The sequence below is a fragment of the Misgurnus anguillicaudatus genome, chromosome 3 (assembly GCF_027580225.2).
Source record: "Misgurnus anguillicaudatus chromosome 3, ASM2758022v2, whole genome shotgun sequence".
Lineage (NCBI taxonomy): Eukaryota > Metazoa > Chordata > Actinopteri > Cypriniformes > Cobitidae > Misgurnus > Misgurnus anguillicaudatus.
In genome coordinates this window covers 28,127,672-28,149,777 of record NC_073339.2, presented here as the reverse complement: position 1 = coordinate 28,149,777, position 22,106 = coordinate 28,127,672, and the positions used below count along the sequence as shown (strand labels likewise).

Below are 22,106 nucleotides of genomic sequence, written 5' to 3'. Positions count from 1 at the left end.
TCCATTTAAATAGGACTTACGAAATAGAAACTACAAAATGCTTGGTTAAAAATTAACAAAACCCAGTTGTTGGGCTGAATTGAAATAGGAATTTTTTATATCTGACCAATTTGTTTTAGACTGTAAGTTAAGTATTATTTCACACCTGGAATATAATTAAATTTGTGAATTTACATTAAACAACCTAAATAAGAATCTTGGTTGTTGTTTATTAAATAATAACATTTATAAAATCTTCATTATTCTTCAGAATGTTAAATACATCAGGGAATAAACATACATACAAAAAATGAATAAATGAAAATAAATTTTATGGCCGAGGCCCCTTCAGCGAGGCAAACCGCCGTAGAGCTCCAGTACATCTGTCTGCTCTCCATGGCCATTGACTCGCCTGACCGCAAACTCATGCTGGGAGGGAGAGTTTATCATCACTGAGAGCTTTTCTGTCTATCGAGACACTAAATGACTAAAGCCAGAGATTGCACAAAATGGGAAAACGACATACATTTGCCACTATTGTGACAAATTTGCACACACAATGTCTATTATCATTGTCAGCCTGCGTTTCAATACAATAAATTGATTTGCTTCTAAGAATTACACTGGATTCTTTGTTTTCCAGTTCATTTAAAAAATGTCAGAAGTATTTAGGTGGCAATGGTATAACAATTACTGGCATGAATGCAAAAATAAATAAGTAAAATAACAATGAATGTCCATGTTTTGCGTAACTAATACTAAATACTATTTGTATTTGTCATAATTTTTTAGAGTGAGAAAAATAATTACATTTGACATTTATTTAACTTTCTGTTGGTTGTATTTTGTTCTAATATGAATTAATATTTTGTTCAGTGTTAAAAAGCTAAAACAGGAAGTACTTCTGGACCAGTGTTGTTTACATCTTGAAAAATGGTCTATAATATAAACAATTAACTAAGGAGATTTAATTGTGGAAGTTTTGGTGCGTCTTGATTTAATTATATTGTGTGATTTATTACAAATATCCTGTTTGTATTTAGGGTATATGTGGGATAATTGTTAAACTAACAGCAATAAATAGCATCCTTGCAATATTTCTTACCTTTTATTTTCTGTGATTTAGCATTAATTCTATGTACATCATTTCATTTTAAATATGATTTGAAACAGATCCAATGCCATTTTAACATAAATCAGTCAACACAAGCGGAAAACCTTTTGCGTTGTTTACCAAGATGTATTGTCTTATATACCAGTGAAATAAATGTATTCCTGTTAAACATTTCCACTTCAAAGAGATTAACGTGAACATGTCAAAAAATCGGCCCCTTCATTCAAGCACAAATTCTGGTTTGACCTGTGATGGACCCGTTCCAGTAATGCTGCAGGAGACCTCTGTGCTCTCCGTTATTGATTTTGGAAATGAGGAGGGGAGGTTCATGGGTTGAGGCTCGAGCAGCCCCTCATCATCACTCCCAACAGCCCCTGTGGCACCCAGCTACCCACAGTGGGAGGTGAACCCCCTGCTCTGAGATGAACCTGCCAAGACTATCAAAAAGAAGAGATTAAGGGTAAAAAACCATTGAGTGAATGAATGTGTAAGAGAAAGATAAAATGATGAGAGGAACAAAGGGATGCAGAAAAAGGTAAAATCCTAGCATTTAGATGTCCTGATCAGTAAGTCCTCTAAGGGGGATTTCTTAATGAGACTTGCAAAAAGGCAGCGAGTTTGAGAGGGATAGGTTTCATTTTTCCTTTCCTTTAAAACATAAGATACTACATGACACACGAGGTTGGAATTTAAACGTGGGATTGAACGTTAGCATCTTCAGTGGGTGGCTGAGGAAGGCCATAATAATTAAACCTCAGAGACCTCCGTGCATATGAATGTCACAGAAAAATCGGCCACAGCAGGCACACAGAGTGGGTACAGAAACATGTCGACTATGCAATACGCAGATCAAGTTAAAGAAATGGAGCCTCTGCATGCTAATTTAAGTGCAGCTGCACACACCAGTCCTCTTTCTAACATTTCATATTTGTCCTAAGCTTCATTATTGTTGAGGACAGTGACAAGAAACTAGTACATTTACATGGGACAAATATTTACAATAGCATGCTCTTGAGTATTCAAAGAAGAAATGATCCAAACTACATTAACGCACTGTAATTAACCACAAGGGCCCTTAGATCCAGGGTGGCAGATAAATTAGTCCCTGAGTTGCTTAGGACAGAGGCTTGAGCTAATCCTTCATTACAAAAAGATAAATGCAAACGACATCATTAGCATAAAACCGATAAGAAGTTGAATTCTTCTAGTTAATTTTTTAACAGATGGCATGGTTTACAAGGTTTCTGATAGCATGCAAAGGGAAAATGAGTAAAATGAAGTTAAAAAAAAGGTTAAAAAATTTAGATGCAAGATATACGTAGGAATGAAAATTAAATTTAGGTTTGGTTTCTTACAAGGCTAAATACATGTAGCAGATTAGAATTTAACCACGTGTCTTTAAATACTATTTTAACCTAAAAAAGGTAAAATTACATCATACTTTACTCAAACGATTATAAAAAAATGTAAACATAATAATGATTATATAAGTCATTTTAAAAAGTAGCTCTTTCAAAGATCCTAGCATTTAGATTTTTATTGTGAAATCTTTTAATAGATTATTTGCAGTTTTAAGCAGTATTCCACTGATTTTAGTTTTAGTAATTGATGCTTACTACCATTTTTTTATTATTGATAAGATATCTGAACATCAGGGATGGCATGAAATTGCCTTCACCGTGCCACAGGTATGCAATAAGCATATATATAGAATGATCAGATACACATCAACAACCACAAATAATTATTTAATAAATATCACAAAAACATTTCCAAACAAGCGCCAAAAAAATGCACGCACCAATTTGTGTCCATCATGATGTTTTTCACGAAGTGGATTTTCCTTAACTACAATAATGAATTGAAATTTAACTGCGAACATGGTTGACCCATAACTAGATTTTGCTGTGTAAAAATCTATAAATAAAATATGAATGTACTGTCTACCTCTAGTTTAAAAGAAATCTAATTATAATTTTAATCAAATTATTCATAAATATACTGCATAAATGGTAAAGACTTAAAAGTATGCCCTTCATTTATGCTGCTAATAACATAAATTGTTAAAAAGAAAACAATCCTACTATATAAAGATCCATTCTGAGTACCCACAAAATGAGACAAGCAAGATAATTGCTGGAATTGCTTTTTTCTCATATTTTTTGGCATTTGTTCGTATGATAATTTTATGATCATTATGCAATTTAAGCTCATTGATGTTGTAAACTGATACTGTAAAACTGCTGTTTTTTGTTTGCTGGGGTCAAATGTACATAGCGATGTGTGATTATGTGGATGTATGCCAACATGCCTAAAATACACTCTGTGCAAAAATCTAAACGATCAAGTAAACAATAACAAACGCAAAAAATTTATTAAACAAAGGATCAATAAAAGAAAAAAAAAATCTATTTTGCTTCTCATTAAAGCAATTTGTGATATCTGCAATGTGTACATGTCAAATAACAAAACCAAACTAAAGCAATGCAAGTCTTGCATCATTTTATTGGTGTGCAAACAAATGTTTTTTTGAAACGAATCAATGCATTGAATTATTTAGACTAAGAATAAATCTGTTTGTTCTCCGAGGCACAGGACTACAAGGATGTAGGAGCAGTGAAACGGGTGGAGTGCTGCATAGACAAGGGCCATCTACTGCCAAGCAGGGCACACACTCCATCTTACAGACTCCTGCTCCCCCCTGTCTTTTTCCTCTGGTCAGGCGTTTTTGCTGACTGCAGCTTGTAGTGCGGCCAGTTCCTCTGTCAGCACTTTGCCTTCCTTCATCTTCACCAGCATGGCGTCCATCAGCAGGCCTGCAGAAGGGATCTGGGGAGAGAGGGGAGAAAGAAAAGAAAACCTGTCAAAAAGTACAGTGGGGCTTTTTTTGCTTCGCGTTTTTTTGACACCAGTTTCTCCAGGGTGTCTTTGGCTTTGATGACGATTCTCCACTCTAGACTTCACGCTGATCAATTATGACATTATGACAAGTAACAAATTCAAGGAACAAGTTACTGAGGCTTTAGAAGAGGATTAAAAAAAGTCAAATATTCAATCACATTTCGTCAGATAGAAAACAGGATTGTTTTGAGGTTTACCAGTGAGCCACTCACAGCCTGGCACTGTTCTTAGTGATACAGGGAATGAGGGATGTTAACCTCGAAGCGTGTGTGTGCAGGTGTACTCGGTTTAAAATAAATCCCACTAACCTATACTATGACTTGGCTTTCTTTTTCTCCCCAAAACCGTCTTAAGGACACTGCGGTAATTAACACTGGGAGATCAAAAGGGTGATTCAAGCATAAATATTGAAATAAACTTTTAAACTATGAGACACGCCATACAATGCATTTTTTAAAATTCTTCCTTGAGTTATTTTTCACACAAAGATGTGTTTTTCCAACTCTGGGAATCCAACGTATCTCCAGACAGAAGAAACTGTGTGTTTGTGTGTGTGTCTGACTGGAAAAGAAATACGGCATGTAAACTCAAGTGCAAGTGTATTTAGGTAGCCAACCTAAAATAGACGTAGATATGCATCACAAATGAAGAGGGGAAAAAGTCAAAAGAGGGAAAAGTGCTCGTCTCATTAGGGAGAGGGAGCAGTGTTTCCCCCCGAGGCAGGTAGACTGGAGTGTAAACCAGTCTCTGTGCTGACTTCATCAAAAGCTTGCTTGAGCTGTACTAAACTTCAACTACATGGCTTCAAGGGCTACAGCACTAGAATGTAATATTTAATTACTCTTAGAAATGTGCAATTTTCTTGGACAAGGTAGAAAAGCTATCCGATGCACATGCTAGCCTGGGAGGCCAGAGTCACATCTTGGCTGTGCTTCTCAAACAGGCCCACTGGGATGGCAGACTCAGTCATTATCATGTAACAGCTGCTTTAGCAGGTAATCTTCTCCCTTTGGACAGGCCTAGTGAGCTGTTCACTATTCAACAAAGCTCTCTTTTGGGTTGTGTTTTCATTAGCACGCCCAGGAGTTGATTCAGAATCGACTGGCCTGGCCTGAGGAGAAGTGGGAAAAAACCCTGCAACAATATGAAGGTGTTTTATAGTCCAATTAAGTGACGCTAGTTTCATAGAGTGTGAAGACGCCTGGGGCAAAGCTACAGGCCCAGTCACAATACACTCTGAGCTTCATCTCGCTAAGACACACACTGACACCATCAGATACTCTCTCTAAATGGATTGATCAGGCTCCTTTTGTTATCAGCATTAAGAGGAGCTTTTGCAAGGCCAATCTGAGTGCAAATCTGGAGTGGATGCACGTAAAAGGAAGATCTGTGAAAGTACTGACGCGTTTCGGGAAATTTTCACTGAATTATTTAAATAAACGTGGGGAAAGTTTGGTGTGGGGAAAGGGGCAATGGCAACACAAAATTTCTTCAATCACGAACAAGCCGGAGGGATAACATTTTATTAGCACGCTGTCAATACTGGGTCTCAGCCTGAGAAAACGAAATGTGATTGTTTTATTTTGTGAGAAATCTGAGATTAATCTGAGACTCTTTTTTAGGAAAAGAATGTGCAATATTTAATGCTCGTTATAACAGTACTCACAAATAATTATACCATATCGTCGCTGCCTGATGAAACTCACGTATGTCCAAAACGGTTACTTTTCAGGAAGTGAAAAAAACCCCACAGTATTTCAAAAGCAGTTGAATGTAGCCTTGTCATACTTGGTACGGCATCTTTACATGTAACCATATACTTGCCAGTGTAATGATATAATGCACATTTGACCAAAATTGAGTTTAAATGGACATACGTGCATATTTTACAGTAACGGTGGTCGATACGCGTTCTTCCGATCATTAATTAGAATGACCAAGTCGCGTTTCATATTGACAGATGAATACGCTCAGTTTATTAAATAGCCTACGTCTTAGTTTATTAAATACGCTTAGTTTATTTAATATTAATTATAAATTTATTAAATGCCTCTTGCAAACTATGAAGGGAAAATGAATCAATACACTGACATGGTAATGCTAGACAGATACTTTGTTTGCACAGTCCGACCGTAATTTTGTCACTCCTAGACGTACGTCTGGCGTCAGGGGGGAAACATTTACCTCGATGAAGGAAAGTCATTGTCTCACCAGGCAATGTTTATTCGGCTATCCAGTCCTGAGCTTTGATGAAACTTCACAAGACCAGCGAGATGCTTTCACCGGGCGGGAAATACGCGGCGTGATTGACAGCTTTGACACCAAATGGATATATGTGAAAATCAGATGACATGATTTCACAACCTTTCATTGGCTATTTAGATATGTGAAGCATACTGTATACGGAAACGAATCTGGACATTCAATCCGTCGAAAAATCTCAAAATCCACATACGTGGTTTTCATCGGACAGCAACGATATAATACATTGATCTAGTTACTGTCTATAAATAGTAAAGTAAACCACTGCTACCTACTTTTAATCCCATTACATTAACATGCCTTGACAAAATCTCCGCCATCTAGGGGGCAATGAAGTATGGATAAAAAAGTGTTCTAGGAGCACAGAAAAATATAAAGCTCTCTGATCTTTGATCTTCACACATTTAATTTGAAATCAAAATTATTGAACGTGGGAATAACAAAAAACAGCCAAAACACCCAAGACCTACTAAAGTCTGCATTTGATTAGAAGATAATGAATGTGTCACATGTGGGAAAACAAGAGATCAGGTAAGAAAATCAAGCATAGCGCCAATCTATTCTTCTGTGCCAGTAATTACCCACCCTTCTCCATTCTCCCTTTCAGGCCACTGGAGACCAATATGAAAGGGAATTGGACACTTGGGGCTACAGATACTTGTAATTAAAACTCCTTTTTTAAATGTTGTTTCTTACATCGTCAGGTCTATACAACCTGAGTTGGTAGATCTGACCTAAATACACGTGGAATAAATACAGACTCCCACTCGCAAGTCTTTGTTCCATCTCTCTCATTAAGAACTGATGGAGGGGAGGGAACCGAATGAGGATCAAACAATAGCATCACGCTCAGAGAAGACTGGTCGGCTGATGGTGCTGTCATGTCATGTCATGTCATGTCATGTTCACTGAAGCTTGACATCACAAGCGCTGATAAATCTGACTGGAGTGACAGTCATTATATAGAAAGATGGTGAACGCGGGTGTTTAAGCGATGGTGGCTAGACAATCTGCTGAAGGGGAATGTAAATAGGTGAAGCGATGAATCCAATGTTACAATTGTAGGAAGCTGATTCCTACAGAAACAAATTTAGATGTGTCTCCTAGGTAGATGTCAAGCTAATGAACAAATCTAATTACGCCACTTTGCCACTACTTCTTGCTGGAAACTCTCGTGAAAGTGCGTCGGTCGTTACCAAAAGCTAGTTATTTTAGTTTGTCAAGTTTGTCGTCTTTTTTACAAATCTAATCGATAGCCCCTCAGAAGGCCATTATGAATCCCCTGAAGCAGTGTGGATTACTTCTGTGGACTTTTTTGGGATTCAAATCAGAAATTACTAAAATTATAAAGCTTAGAACAACCGGAACAGAACTCTGATTGTGTTTGACTAAAATATATATATATATATATATATATATATAAATCGAGGATGGCTTGAGGGTGAGTAAATCAATTAATTTTCATTTTTGGGCGAACTATCCCTTGAAGGGCAGTCTACACAAAATGGAAAAAATATTACAGCTGGATTCTTCAACATTTAAAATTTATCTCTGGGTTCTGCTGGTCATGAAATAATACAAGGATGGAAGGGGCCTATGACTTCTGAAATGATTATGTGCTGTCAGGCTGAAATGAATATGGTTGATAAATGACTGGAGGCAGAGTGGCTTAGTTCATTAGCTCTAACAGTCATTTCCGTCTCTTCATAAAGGCTGTGGTGTTATAATTTACCTCTAGTCAATAATTAGGAATCCACAAATAAACGCAAGCAATTAAATGTCTACTGCTACTGGGCAAAGGGGGTCCCTGGGCTGAACGAGGGTTTGCGGGTGGACACTCGAAGCTCAGAATGGGTTATTCATGGCCTGACACGTTAAGCCGTTGGGAGCACTGCGGTCTAAATGCTTATAGGTTGGCGATGTTATTCCCAGGTTGTGACCCTCAAGTGAGAAAATGTTGTTGTTTCATTAAGAGAGATGGGAATGAGTTTAGAGGTGCTTTGTGCATGTTGTGGCAAGAAAAGTGGAAATAAAAGAGAGATGCGCTATCCGAAGAGAGATAAATGTTCATTAATGGCACCGAAGCAAGCAAAGCAAAAACGCAACGTGGCAAAGACAACGGATCATAAGCAACAGCGTGTAAGCTTTCCTGTGCGTTTTAGACAGGCAGATAAATGACAAAAGGGTGAACGACACCTCTTGCATGCATGACATGCATAAGCTTGTTACGTTGACATGTGGCACCGGAGTGACGGCTGTGCTTTTGACAGGGCCACAGCGGTAATAAGACGTCGTCACAGTGGTACCTCCATTAGCTGCTTACAGTGACAGCTCGCGCTATATACAGACCCTGAAAGATAACACGCGCACGCTTCGACGTGCTTGACTGTACCCAAAAAGGCCACAATCCCGACATGCAATGCCCACTGAACTTCTACAAGGTGTTTATTGTAAATGAAGAAAGAGATGGTTCTGTAATCTCATCTAGCTAAAGGGAGCTTCGGTGCATCGTATAAAGATCAAAGCTTTAAGTATTCCATATAAAACTGACACTATTGACTGAGCAGTCTCTCTTCCTACTCATCCCAAAAAAATGAAAACATTAAAAAAGCTCACCTGCCAATAAACTCGCCTTGATCACTAGTCAGAGCAAGAGTCACTCTCCCCGTGGAGTGCGTTAAGAAAAAAAACAGAGGATGAGCAAGCTGAAAGAAAAGAAAAACTAATGCACGGGTCACTGTGTTGGTGTCAGCATTCCTCTCATGGGACAAGAGCCAGTCTCAGCCTTGTCATACAGCAAGCAGTTGTGTCGGTCTAGCAGAGAACACGTCGATAGCAACTTGCCTGTGAAGAGTCTCCAGTGGGCCGCTGCTCTGTTTGTGTGTATGTGTGTGTATGTGTCAATAGTAGCCTGCTGGTGAAAAGTCTCTAGTGGAGCTTGGCTCAATCTCCCTGCATCGACAGACCTGCCAGATCAATACTTGGCCCACCACTAACAAGCTGCCTCGGGGTCACACAGCCCAGCAGAGAGAGAGGGAGATGGAGAGGGAGAGAGAGAGGGAGAGACAGACTAAGCCTGATGGCAGTCGCCCGAGTCCAGCGGTGAAAGGTAAAGATGTGCAGATCGGGTAGAATGGTCACTGAGGTCAAAGCCACTAGCACTGGAATGACACGTCAGAGCCAAGAATTATACTGGATATAATTCTGCTTGCTGATAAATAAACAGTTTTTCCTACAGATTCTTACAAATTCAATTGCTAGACATAATGTCAGGTAAAATTATGAACACTAAACGGACAGGACAATTTTTTGTTTAAAGTAACCTTATTTCCAGGATATTAGAGATCTTCATATGATAAAACTGAACATAATGATGAAGTCTATACTGTATGTTCAAGGTGTTTACATCACCAATAGCCTAAACAATATACAATATACCACAAATATTTGTGTTTGAGTCAAATTCTATACTATTTGTCAGACATATTAGTATGTTTGAAACTATTATCTAACATAAAACCTACCTAGTATGTAAATAACCTTTTTATTTTTTAAATCTCTAAAATATTGCAATTTTTATTTTTAATAGTTGTTATTTTAGAAACTAACTTAATTAAAAAAAAACCGATATTAAGCTATGTATAAAATTTCACATGCAGCTGTTTTGGCATGACAACTTTCTCATTACAAAAACATAACACTGCATAATTCTTATTACAAAAATAACTGCACCCTTTCTACAGCATGGTGGAAAAAACAAGCAGATCTTTCACTCTTATTCCATCTAAAATGTTGAGCTTATTATTACATCCCTGCTGCTCAAGGTATTGTAAGAAAAAGGATCAAATACATATTTAATTTTAGTGGAATATAAATGTATTACTGACTACAAACCAATATTTGCATGTGTGTGTGTGTGTGTGTGTGTGAGTCAGAAAACAGTACACTGTAATACATGTTTGTAGTTTTTTTTACAGCATTATCACTGTATAACAGGTTGCTGTAGATCTGCAAAGCATCATGGGCAAATTTTGGTGGTGGATAAATTCTACAATAAATATATTTATTCTGTAATCATAATACAGTTATTTTTAGTGGTTGTTTTTCTCAGTTGGATTAACTGATGTGACACACATTGACATGCACATATTTTGTCCAGTTTTACCCCAGAAAGGCATAGTTAAGGCTAATTATTTTTCATTATTTTTGTCATGTTGCTTTATTAGCATTTTCACTCGTGAAGTTACGAGCGAGAGAGACGTGGAGAAGGACATCTACATTAACAGTGTTTGGATATTATTACAAAAAACCCTGCATAAAATTTATTTTCTGGCAACATTTTATTGACAATGTCATTAGTTCGGTAAAGGACTAACACTGGGCGCTGTTGAGAATACAGTAGCCCACCAAGCTGTGTACTCAATTTCCAAAAAAATTTCATTTCACTTTACGACTTAAAAATGTCTAGAACCTCAGAAAATATTTGTTGAAAAGCATTAGATACAATTATGAGTTAAGAGTTTAGATTTGATTACGTTTTTTTTAAATTCTATGTTTTAAAATTAATTAATATTCGTCTCACCTGCCTAAACAGACGAGCGGCGCCTAGAGCATGATGTCTTAAATATTAACGCATTCTGCAAGTGCAGTAAGAAGGTCCAGGTGAGCAGATCAATTGGGAAAAACGTTCAATGGAAGAATGTGTCCCTTAATCCACATGTGGCATTTTTCATCAAGGATTTCACTAGATACGATTGGCAGAACAACTGAAACCAGGAAAGACTGCAACCAAAAATTGAGCACTAGAGACTATGATTTGAGCACTACACTAAACATGGACCCATATTACCTCTGAGTAGAATATTCAAACAGATCTGTATGACAAATTAAAAAAACATCATTTACTCATCATTTACTTTTGTCATTTTAAACCTTTTTGAATAAATGATGAAAGAATTTTCATTTTTGGGTCAACTATCACTTAAATGTTTGCTATTTAATGATTACACCTAATAACTAATAACAATGCATTGTTTCACAGTTATTATAATAGAATTATATTAAAATACAATACAGTAAATCTCAGTAAAACCGTTATATTTGAGTTGATTTTTTCTTAACTGCTTATTATGTAAAACTGCTATTTATGTAAAAAGGCAAGTTTTTTATGGGTAGTTGAGGTATTTGTTTGTGAGTGAAGAGTTGTTCATAAAAGATTTATATAGATAAAACTAGGGATAGACCCATAAATCGGCCGATCAGCTTGCTATGCTTCTCAATGAATTATGATGAAATGCCACTACATCCGAAAGCCAGAGGGCGCTCTTGTGCAGAAACGCAATATGGGCTGCAGAAGAATACCATTTACTGTACACACCACTGATCTATAAATGACTGGATTGCGCATAGAACGCTTGACGTAACTGCGTGAGGTGAAGCCAGCGCAGAGTTCGAGCCGCCATCTTGGTATACCCAACCGGCCGAGTGCGTCATTGACATCCATTCAAAATCATGATCAAAATGTACCCCCTTTACAGCGTATCAGTTACACAAGGTTAATTTTTAGGACATGTGTACGTTAATTATTTGTTAATTCTGGTGTTATTTGCAATGTTTATGTTTTAATCGGGCAGGATAATGGATTTACAAAAAAAACGTTAAGGTGAGTGTGTCTGTTGCATTTGTTAATGACACGGGTATAAATAAAGTTTTTTTTGACATTCAGCTACACGGTGACGGTCAGCGTTATTTCTCTAAATAAGTTAAGGTAACTTGTAAGTTTAGATAAGATAATTACAAAACTAGCAAATTATTGCATGCACATACGGTACAAAGCATGATTATTTATTTAGATTTCAGAATCAGCACGTTTATTGTCCTTAATACTAAATATGCTGCGGTCTGTCGGCTGATCTGATACTGTAATGAAGATTAATGTATAATAACCGTTTAAAACGCAAAATGTACAACTTTCAGTAAATAACTATTTACATGCTTTGGACGTTTGTGTTGTAATAATGTACAGGGTAACTTCACATATAAAAACGAAGACGAGTAAAGTGATGTTTTATCATTAAAATCTGACAACGTCCATTGATTTAATGGAATGTTTGGGTATACCAACATGGCGGCGCGGTGGCTTCACATGTGTGACGTCATGCGCAATCCAGTCATTTATATAGATCAGTGGTACACACACACATCTCCAGGAAATGGTTTAAGCATATGAAGAGTTTGGTTCCAAAATGCGATAAACGCCATTTAAAAAAAATGAGTTACCGCCAAAATCAGTATTGTATCAGGTCAGTATTTAAAAATAAATTGTTAATTTTACGCAAAATACAACATCCGCCATGTTATTCTGTCATCTTTTCTCCCTTTTTTTCCCAAAACGCAACAAACGCCACTACTCCTTTCTGCAGAATGCAATAAATCCGCTCAAGAAATTACAGCGCACTATTCCACGCATTGGTGGCACGTTGAATACACGGAATCCTAGTTTTCCTCATCTTGTACTTCGTGATCAGCAAACAAACAAAAACAAAATAATACTTTGATGGCATTGCTAAACCTGTGGTGGTTTTCTGTGACGGGAAAGAAACGCCATCAACATCTAATAATTTACGCGAGAGGCACTAAGGAGACATAAAAATCCCGGTTGCTTGTTCTCCCGACAGCATCAAGCCTCTCTCATGCTAACACATTGACCCCATGGGATCTTATGAAAAACTTTCCGTTATTTTACGCGAAGCCAATGAAAATCGAGCAGGATCAAAACATTTTACAGCTGATCGCTGTGAAAAAAGTTCAGTGACGACGTCCCAAGTATAACCGCAACAATGACAGTGTTCTTAATATGACAAAATGTTTTGATTAATGCCATTAATGTTTAATCAGTGTATACCACTAGTCGACTAAATGAATATAACATGGCAAAGATGAATACACATTTATATATTGATTCAATAGATTTATAGCATTTTGAAAAAAAAAACTTTATTGCATTTTTTGGAAAAATATATATAATACATTTTTATAATAATTTTTATAATAAATCTTTGGAAATCAAATTATGGATTTGAATTTTTAGGTTTTTATAACCTAAAGATGTTATGTGAAAGTTTGTAACAGAAAATAGTGATTTTCATCTTGTCACTTTCTTGTATAGAAAACAAGTTTTTACCAAAATTAGTCAAAATTGATTTATTGCGTTTTGGAACCAAACTCTTCATATATTTATATTGCTGTTCTTCAAAGGTAGTTTTAGGTATTTTCATGATAATAAAGAATATGTATAATAATTATGTTTGACGAGTGTTGCTTTTTCAAATGCATGTTATCAAACTAACAGTGATTTCAAATGGATAAGGACTTACTGGCCAAAAGCCGTAGTACATGAAATAGCTGTGCATAATATCGGCTGAGTGATCCAGAATAGTTATCGTCCAGGTATTATTAGTGCATATCGCCATTTATTGTCCCATCCCTAGTTAAAACTAACTAGGGACAGTTTTTTAGGTTTATGCAAAATAAAAATATTTTACAGACTGAAAAACACAACTGAAATCTGTAGCGCTGCTGCCTTGGACACGAACATTTTTAGCATAGTTTTCATAGGTACCTTGCGCGCAGTGACTCAAAGATGGCGTTGTTACCGGAAGCTATAGTTTTTAAAGTTTATAAAGTTTAAAATATATATATTTTTCTTACAAAATCACATTGATTACCCGCAAATGACCTTTATTAACCCTTTGGAGCCGTGTGGATTACCTCTGTGAAGGATGAATGTACTTTTTCATTTTTAAATCAGAAGTTGTTCCCTGATCCCTGTTTTCTACCATTATAAAGCTGAAAGAGCAAAGACATTTACTAAAATAACTCGAAATGTGCTCATCTGAAGGATGATTGATTGAGGGTGAGTAAATCTGGGGAGGGTGGGTAATTTTGATATTTGGCTTGAGTATCGCTTCAACTTTAGCTGATGTTGCCATTGACACAATCTTAATAATGAAAAAAGAATATAAATCATATCCATAAATATTAAAATAAAACTAAAAGCTTTGTTTTATGTTATAACATTATCTTTAATAAATTAAATACATCTCCGTCTACTATATGCTATTCTCTGATATGTCAAAACTGAAATGTTAATATTTTAACATCAAGTATTTTTTCTGATTAGAAATTAAATGATCAAAACAATTAATAATGTCAACTGTGCATTTGTCTACATAAATGTAAGTGTGCCCTCTTGAAATCTCAATCATTTGATATGGTTTACTCAATCAGCTCACTAAACGAGACATACAATTCCCAGAATATGCTAAATTTAAATGTAAAGTGAGCTCTTTACGATAGGCTAATGAACAGAAGTATCAGGCATCTGCCTTTTGTGTTGAGGCAGAGACGAAAGGCTGCTTTACTGGTTTAAAATAACATCAGCAGCAGCTTAAACTGTAGTGAATTTCAGTCTGTATCAGAAATGTGCTTTTAATGAGAGCCAGCAGAGGCACATAGTTTAATATCAGCCCATTATATTCGGTTGAGTGGGCTAAGCGTTGGGATGGGGGGTTCTGGCACCCCTGCGGTGAATTAATAAATAGAACTTAACTGTTAAACCAGACTTTAAAGGTATTCCGGCTACTGTATGAAGACTTGTATGCTTTAATACTTTATATTTGCCTTTAACAACTAAAATTAATTGACAGAAACACATTAAATATTTTCATTACTTCGAAAAAACCCCAACATGTAATACTCATTTTAACCTATGGGGGCCGCCATTATGTTTCGCGTTCTGAAATTTATGACGTGTAATGGTTGTTGTGAAATATTACTATATTACTACCAGATCGCCTATTTTGATCTTCTTTCATTTGCATGTTTTCTGTATTATTCTTTATTTATGTTACTCTCTGTGAATACCGCCACCTGCTGTCTGTGTGCATTTTTAACTCTCATCTTCTGTTTCACATCATTTTATAATCTACCGATTGAAGATTTTACGCACTGTAACGTTAATAGTACAGTTTTATTGCAACCATTTCACGCCATGTACAATGATGAAAAACAAAACTGCATCTTCCGATAATTTTTTTTCAAGTTTATTAAAACTATGACATTTGTACTGTTTCTATTTTTACATTCATATTGCCAATCCGAGTGTTCATTTATTCAACCATATGTGTGTTTATAACCGGGGTACTGTACCTTTTAAGCTTTCAGTCTTCCATAACTTAAATCTTTGTTGTTTGTTTTACGTCATTTACAGGTTATCGTAGTCCTAAAACTTATATAGGTCTAAATTATCAACAGGAAAGCATGAATAAACAGTTTCAATCATTTTAAATTCATACGGAAAAAAAATGGATTAACTTAGAAATACCGCACTTCCCAGTTAAATTGTTATGTTAACATTGGCTACAAATTAAAAAACTATATTTAGATATTTTACAACTCAGTCCTTCAAAATCCAAATTAACGATTAGCTGCAATCCCTGAATAGCCCATCATGTTACATCATATAAAAACAGTGCCAAATTTTCTTTTCAGAAACATAGACACAAGCAAATTCTTAATGATTGATATGATATCTCCAGAAAAAGACATCATATCTAGGAGGTATGTTTTATATCTACAGTAGCATGAGATACAGAATGTTTTATATATCCTAGATACAAACAATGGAATTATAAGAAACTCATGAGCTCAGTTAAATAATACTATTTAAATGACTAAATAATCTAAAAACACTAATTTAAACATAAAATGAAATGAATATATTCAGACAAAATGTGTTAATAAACTGAAGTCAAACCTGCTGCTGTAGGATTTGTTGAACACGCTCAGTCCAATTTGTGTCTGCTCCATGACCTGCACACGCCTCCTCACACTGCAAATCACAAACATTTAACACAGCACAGTCAAAAATGCCATTAAAAGCCATGAATAATCCAAACTTCTTTTGTGTGGGGGTGTGTGAGAGCCATGGTGTCATTACATCACCCCAAAGGCAGTGCATCTTAAAATCGTTCTTATTTTTAAACATTCTCCGATGTTTAAACACCCCTACACACAATTTTGACAGGTCCTATTAAAAATCACATGTACAAATGAAGCCAAAACTTCTTTTTTATAAATGTAATTCTGGAGTGCAGTTTTGCTGTCTTTATTGTTAATTCTTGTTATTTTTTTGTAACTTTTGGTGTTTTGTTACAAAAATGTTTAGTCCACATAGTAGCCAATACCGACCTCCTCAGTTTCCAGTATGTCCACCAGGTCAGTCTCTGTCATGTTGAGTATAGATGCTGCTTTTACTAGTGAGCATTTAGACACTCTGTTTACTTCATTTAAACTCTTCTGCTTCCGCCTCAAGTGGGATTTAGTGTCCTGCACATCCCGTGCCACTTCATTAGCCAGTGCCTTCAAAAGAACAAAGGATTAAACACAGAAAACAAGTGAACATGCTCTGTACCATCAAAAACATCTAATGGTGTAATGAGCTCTGTGCGATTTGGTCGAATAGGGAATGACCTGAATGAGTAGCCTGATGCGCTTGACTTTTGATTTAAGATGCACTAAATGATGACGGCTCTCGTGTTCATTTGAAGAGGTATTAAACAAGATACTCTGAGCAGTTTAAGAACACATATTTGAATTTATTTATTTTTTCCGTGCCGCATATTATAAAATATGCTCTCGGAAGACTGTAAATAATGGGAGAGACGAGAGGCCCTTAAAGCGACGGTGGGGAAAGCTGGGTCTAATTCTTTGTTTAGGCCGTCAAGGGCTGAGCTAAATGGGAGTTGTTGCTAAATACTAAGAGACAATTAAATGTTAAAGCTGCCACTGTACATGAGAAAGTCAATAAAGTAAACTCCCCTTTGTTTCATTTTCAGCTTATTGATCGTTGCAATAATCTCCTGTATCATTCCCCATAAGCCTTGTGAAAACCTGACCTTGGAATGGACAGTCTGTGTGTGTGTGTGATTCCACTCACTCATGGTCCCGGTTAACCCACAGAAGTATAAGTGAGAGCAATCACATGCGGTTGATCAGAGCGCAGTTCTTTGGGGCATGCTCCATTTCCCACATTCCCCCATCACAGTTATTTGTTTCATAAAGCCTTCATCATAAATACTTCAAATGGATCTTCATTACATTTCAGGGAATGCTGTTGGATCGCATAAAGGCCAGTCTTGCATCCTCATATTCACGAACGGTGAACAACGCTCCGCATGCATGCTGTACTTAATGCCGCAACATCAATACAAACTAATGTAATTGACAAGTAAATATTTCTATCAGGTGTGAACAATATTGTATGTACATGCGTTTGGGTAGTTAGTGTAGGTTAGTTAAGACATCTCTGAAAGCTGAAGACTTATCTCAGCACCTTTTGGGTTCTAGCTTCAGAAATTAAACTATTAATAAATTCTATTAAATCTACCAACGTGGATGCTCTGGACTCATACACAGACGTCTAGAAATGAGAGTAGCAACTGCCCCAAAACTGGTTATGTTGATCCGGTGGTTGAAGAAATGTAAGGAAGCAAGATTTAAAAGCTTTAAAGGCAGGGTATCTGATTTTAAAAAAAGAAGCTAACTTTAGCCTACTAGCATGGAAATCACGATCCCACCCTCCATTCAAATTGCCATAAATTCATGCCTCCTCCGAAACACATGAATATGCACAGACCAGATGTCCACATCTCATGTCTCATTCACCAGTGAGAAAACTTTGCAGTACAAAGTGAACAACATTACTAAAATACAAACATAAACACATGTTTTAAATAGGAATTAGATACAGCACGTTTTGGTTGTGTAGACGTACTAGTTTGCTTGTAATTTTAAAAAACATAAATATTGTTACGTTAATTCGTAAAAGTACACAAACTATATAAACAACACAACGTTTCATCAAAATATAATATCTGAATCCATCAAAATAGAATTACACTGCATCTTTCAAAAAAAAAAACCCTTTCAGCCCCTTTGCCTCCCGCAGCTGTTTCCATCTCGTGGAAAAGCCGTAGAGTATGTTAATTCGGGTTTTTGGGCTTGGCTGATCCAGACGTTTTTTGTCGTTTTGTGTTTTAAAAAATGTATTTCGTTTTGTGTCTCCTGTGCAGGTTGGCAAATAAGCAGGAAAGTTTGCCATTCTTCTACAGACGGGAGGTGAGCGCCCATAAATGTGCTGATGACGTATGATGTCTGTGTGAAAAGGGTGTGCAATGGCATGCAAAACACGTTCACAGAAGAGGAGCAAAAACTGCATGCGTCCAATTATTGCATTCGGTCCGAGTTCAATGATTTGTTGAAAAATTTTTGGTCCTACGCCTTTCACAGATGACATATATACCTATACAAAAATCCTTTTAGATAACATACAGTACTGATTGCTATCAGGAAGTGAGGAGACTTTTAAACCAGCTTAACTAAAAATGTTTCTGGATCAAATCAGATACCCTGCCTTTAACAAAGAGCTTTAACTGTGGGTTCACACCAGACGCGAGTTCAACGATTTGCGCGAGTAGATTACATACAAAGTCAATGCAAAGACGCAATCAGACGCATCCTTGCATGGGGCGGTGCGAATGACGTTATATGGGCGGCGCGTTTGCCGCGAAAACACGTGCTATTCGCCTCAAACGTGTCTTCGCCCAAGTTAAAAATATTCAACGAGCAAAAAATTCATATGACGCGAACTTAAATCTCGCAAGTAATCTAGAGCGAGTAAAAATATTCAAATCGAGCGAAAAATTTGCATGACACAAACTTAAATCTCGCAAGTAATCTAGAGCGAGTAACGCAATGCCCCACATTTGGTGTTTTCGTAGCATAAGAGCTATTAATGAAACAGAAATGTACGGATTCATATTTTATTTGTCTAATCATTAATATTTTAATATGTAAACTGAGTAACTTAAGGCTAAAATTGTTTCCCTTAATTTAAAACTACGGCTATGGGTAAGGTATACGCATAAGGTATTATTCTATTAATTCCATGCAGATGCAAATTAAGGCTTTTCAACCTAAGTGGGTTTTAAATGATTTTTCACACTCTTGCACAATACATTTTCAATATAATAAAACACAGTTTTGCACTATATTTGTTGCCTTATCCTTGACTGCCACACACAGAGAAAAATTAATATAATCTTTTTCTTAATTGTTATACCTCTCTACACCCCTTAATAATAACAGGCGTAACCACTTAACAGTGGGGCTAAACATAAAATTTGTATTGTTCCCATTACAAAAACAATGTCAGTGCTCAGATTGTACCTACTTTATATAACAAAAGCCTAGTAAAAACACAATAAACTCATGTAAATAATTTTTGTTATAGGACCGCTGGGTGAGAAAATTCCAGCAAAATAAAGATAAATTGGTGAAAGTGAACTTTAACTTCTCCTTTGCATTTGCATACACTACATAAAAATTATTTAACCTGCAACATTCTGAGTTCTCCAGAGGGATGCTCGGCTCATCAGCAAACTGTCAAAAAGCGTATGACTTTATTTAAAGCTTAATAGATATTCACTGTCACTAGTCAAAGGGTAGATTCAATTGACCTAAGCCCAGCACATGGAAAAATCCAGGAAGAGATTAAGCGAATTTATCACATACTCTGCACAGCTCCCCTGACCGCTTGTTGAGAGCCAGTCGAGCTGCAGAATAGCGTGATGGGGGCCAAGAGGAGAAGGGCTCTTACCCACAATCACTCGAGCCACAGGGCCAATTTACCAGTTCTCTTGCAGAGGAGGAGGATTAGACAAGTGAAGGGGAAAGATTCCTCTTTAAATGACTTACCTGCATCAAACCACACTGGATTATATTAGAAGATAAACTACTGAGGAAATTACTGAAAAAAAAAGGAGTTTTATCTTAAATCTTCTGTGACATCCGTGGCATTTGGAATTTTTTACTCTGAACACCATCTGAACATTTAGGTGTTTAAGAAACAATCTTCTATAAAAAGGCTTTAAAATAAATTAATATATTAATTGAACACACTGTTTTCTTTATGAGATAAGCATTTAATGCCAGAACCATATATAACATTTAAAGAGTCTACGAAATGCTTTATGTAATTACTCCATATATTTGCAGATTTCAAACAAAGCATCTCAGTGCATCCCTAAAAAGTGGCATTTTAATCATCAGAAAGATCCCTCTTGAATCTTTCTGACAGGATGGCATGTTCAAAGCTCATCAATCCATGACAAGGGAAATGTAGGCCAGAGAGCCGGGCTGTCTACAGGGACCATCATTAACAGGCTAGCAGGAATCAGCTACAGGTTAAATATGTGGACTATACAAAACCACGGGCAGCAATACATAGGTTCTGACAACAGTGTGTGCTAAATATAACTTTACTAAATATCCTTTATATACCTCTGCAGAATTCATCCTAAATATGTGAGACTAAAACCAAGACATAATGTGAACTTAGGACAGCCAAGATACCTCAGTGAATATGCGGAGTTGGTGCAGCTGAGACTCGGTAAGTGTGAGTTTACTCTGCATTATTTCCAGTGTCTGAGTGCTCTGCTGGACCAAACCATGCATCTGATTAGAAGCGGCCTGCTCCAACTCAGCCATGGCCTGATCACACTCTGCTAACCGCGCTTGCAGGGAAGTCAGTTTCTGCTCCTGGGGATAAGCACACAAACAAAAACTGGCACAAGAATGGTAGATTAAACTGGCACAAAACCACCCACTTATGCATTAAGTCACAGTTCATTTCTGTTTTCACTCTATATGAATAATTGTATGTACAATTGATGTCCCGATACTACTTTTTCATTTCCGATCAGATTCCGATACCAGAATTCCGAATATCAGCCGATACCGATAACTGCCTGATACCTTAATATGTATAGTGGTTTCTGCTACATCTAGTATAATTTTAAATGTAAAAAATTATAAATTAAAATGATTTACAAGTTAAAGGAAACATTAGTAATTATTAATCATGGCAGTGTTTAGGAGAACATATAATAGTATGTTTGATACTAAGTATGCTAAATATATTTTCCTTAAAGGAGCATTTCACCCATAGAAACATTTATCTTTATTGAAAGTGCGTCATATTTGTAGTCAATTTGGTGCCTATTTGACCGAGTAAAGGGATGTTTGTAGTCGTTCCCCCCTTCAACAAAGATTTTGAACTTCCTGCTTTCAATGATGCAAAATTATGATTTTTACATCATTGAAAGAAGGAAGTGCAACACTGAAATCTGTATTTCTCCTGTCTCAGCAGCAACTGAGGAAATGATGCACGACCATTCAAAAACATCACTGGGGGTTCTAACTAAACAAAGCTTAATGCAAATGGGTGAAGTGTCCCTTTAATTGCGTAAAACTGTCAAAGTAAAAAGCTTTAATGCGCAGATGGCTTTTTTGACCTTTTATGTATATACTTTAAATGTGTGTTTGCTTCTTTACATGAAGCTATTGAGTGTATTAAAAGACTTTGAATATAGTGCATAAAAGGTTTATGGTGCTTTTATAATACTTTGTCCTTTTATTAACCTGTCAGTAACAACCACGGCTAACGCACAGTATCCGAATTGGATCGATCATGTTGACGGTCCTCGATCCGATATCCCGATACTGATCTAGAATATCGGATCGGGACATCCCTAAATAATTGTATGCAAAAAAAAGCACAAGGGTGCACTGAAAATATAAAGTAAATCAAAAGACAACATTGTTACAAATATTTTATAAAATATAATAGTATACTGCGCATAAATTAGTACAATAATAAAATAAACCACAGATCAATAGCAGAAAAGGGTTTAGGAAAATTGGGGAAAAGGTTAATAAGAATTAAACA

At 36.4% G+C, this 22,106-nt stretch overlaps 1 protein-coding gene across 2 annotated transcripts in view; it reads right to left on the bottom strand.

Moving 5' to 3' along the window:
* Nucleotides 1-3,578: 3,578 nt before the first annotated feature.
* cntln (centlein, centrosomal protein) overlaps nt 3,579-22,106 on the bottom strand; it is a 138,064-nt gene continuing 119,536 nt past the window's right edge. For both annotated transcript variants that reach the window (XM_055205291.2, XM_055205290.2), the window contains 4 exons: nt 20,732-20,917; nt 16,508-16,678; nt 16,074-16,148; nt 3,579-3,922 (listed from right to left, as the gene is read on the bottom strand). In XM_055205291.2, the coding sequence (XP_055061266.2) occupies nt 3,812-3,922; nt 16,074-16,148; nt 16,508-16,678; nt 20,732-20,917 (543 nt within the window). In that variant the 3' untranslated portion in view covers nt 3,579-3,811. The remainder of the gene's footprint in view (nt 3,923-16,073; nt 16,149-16,507; nt 16,679-20,731; nt 20,918-22,106) is intronic.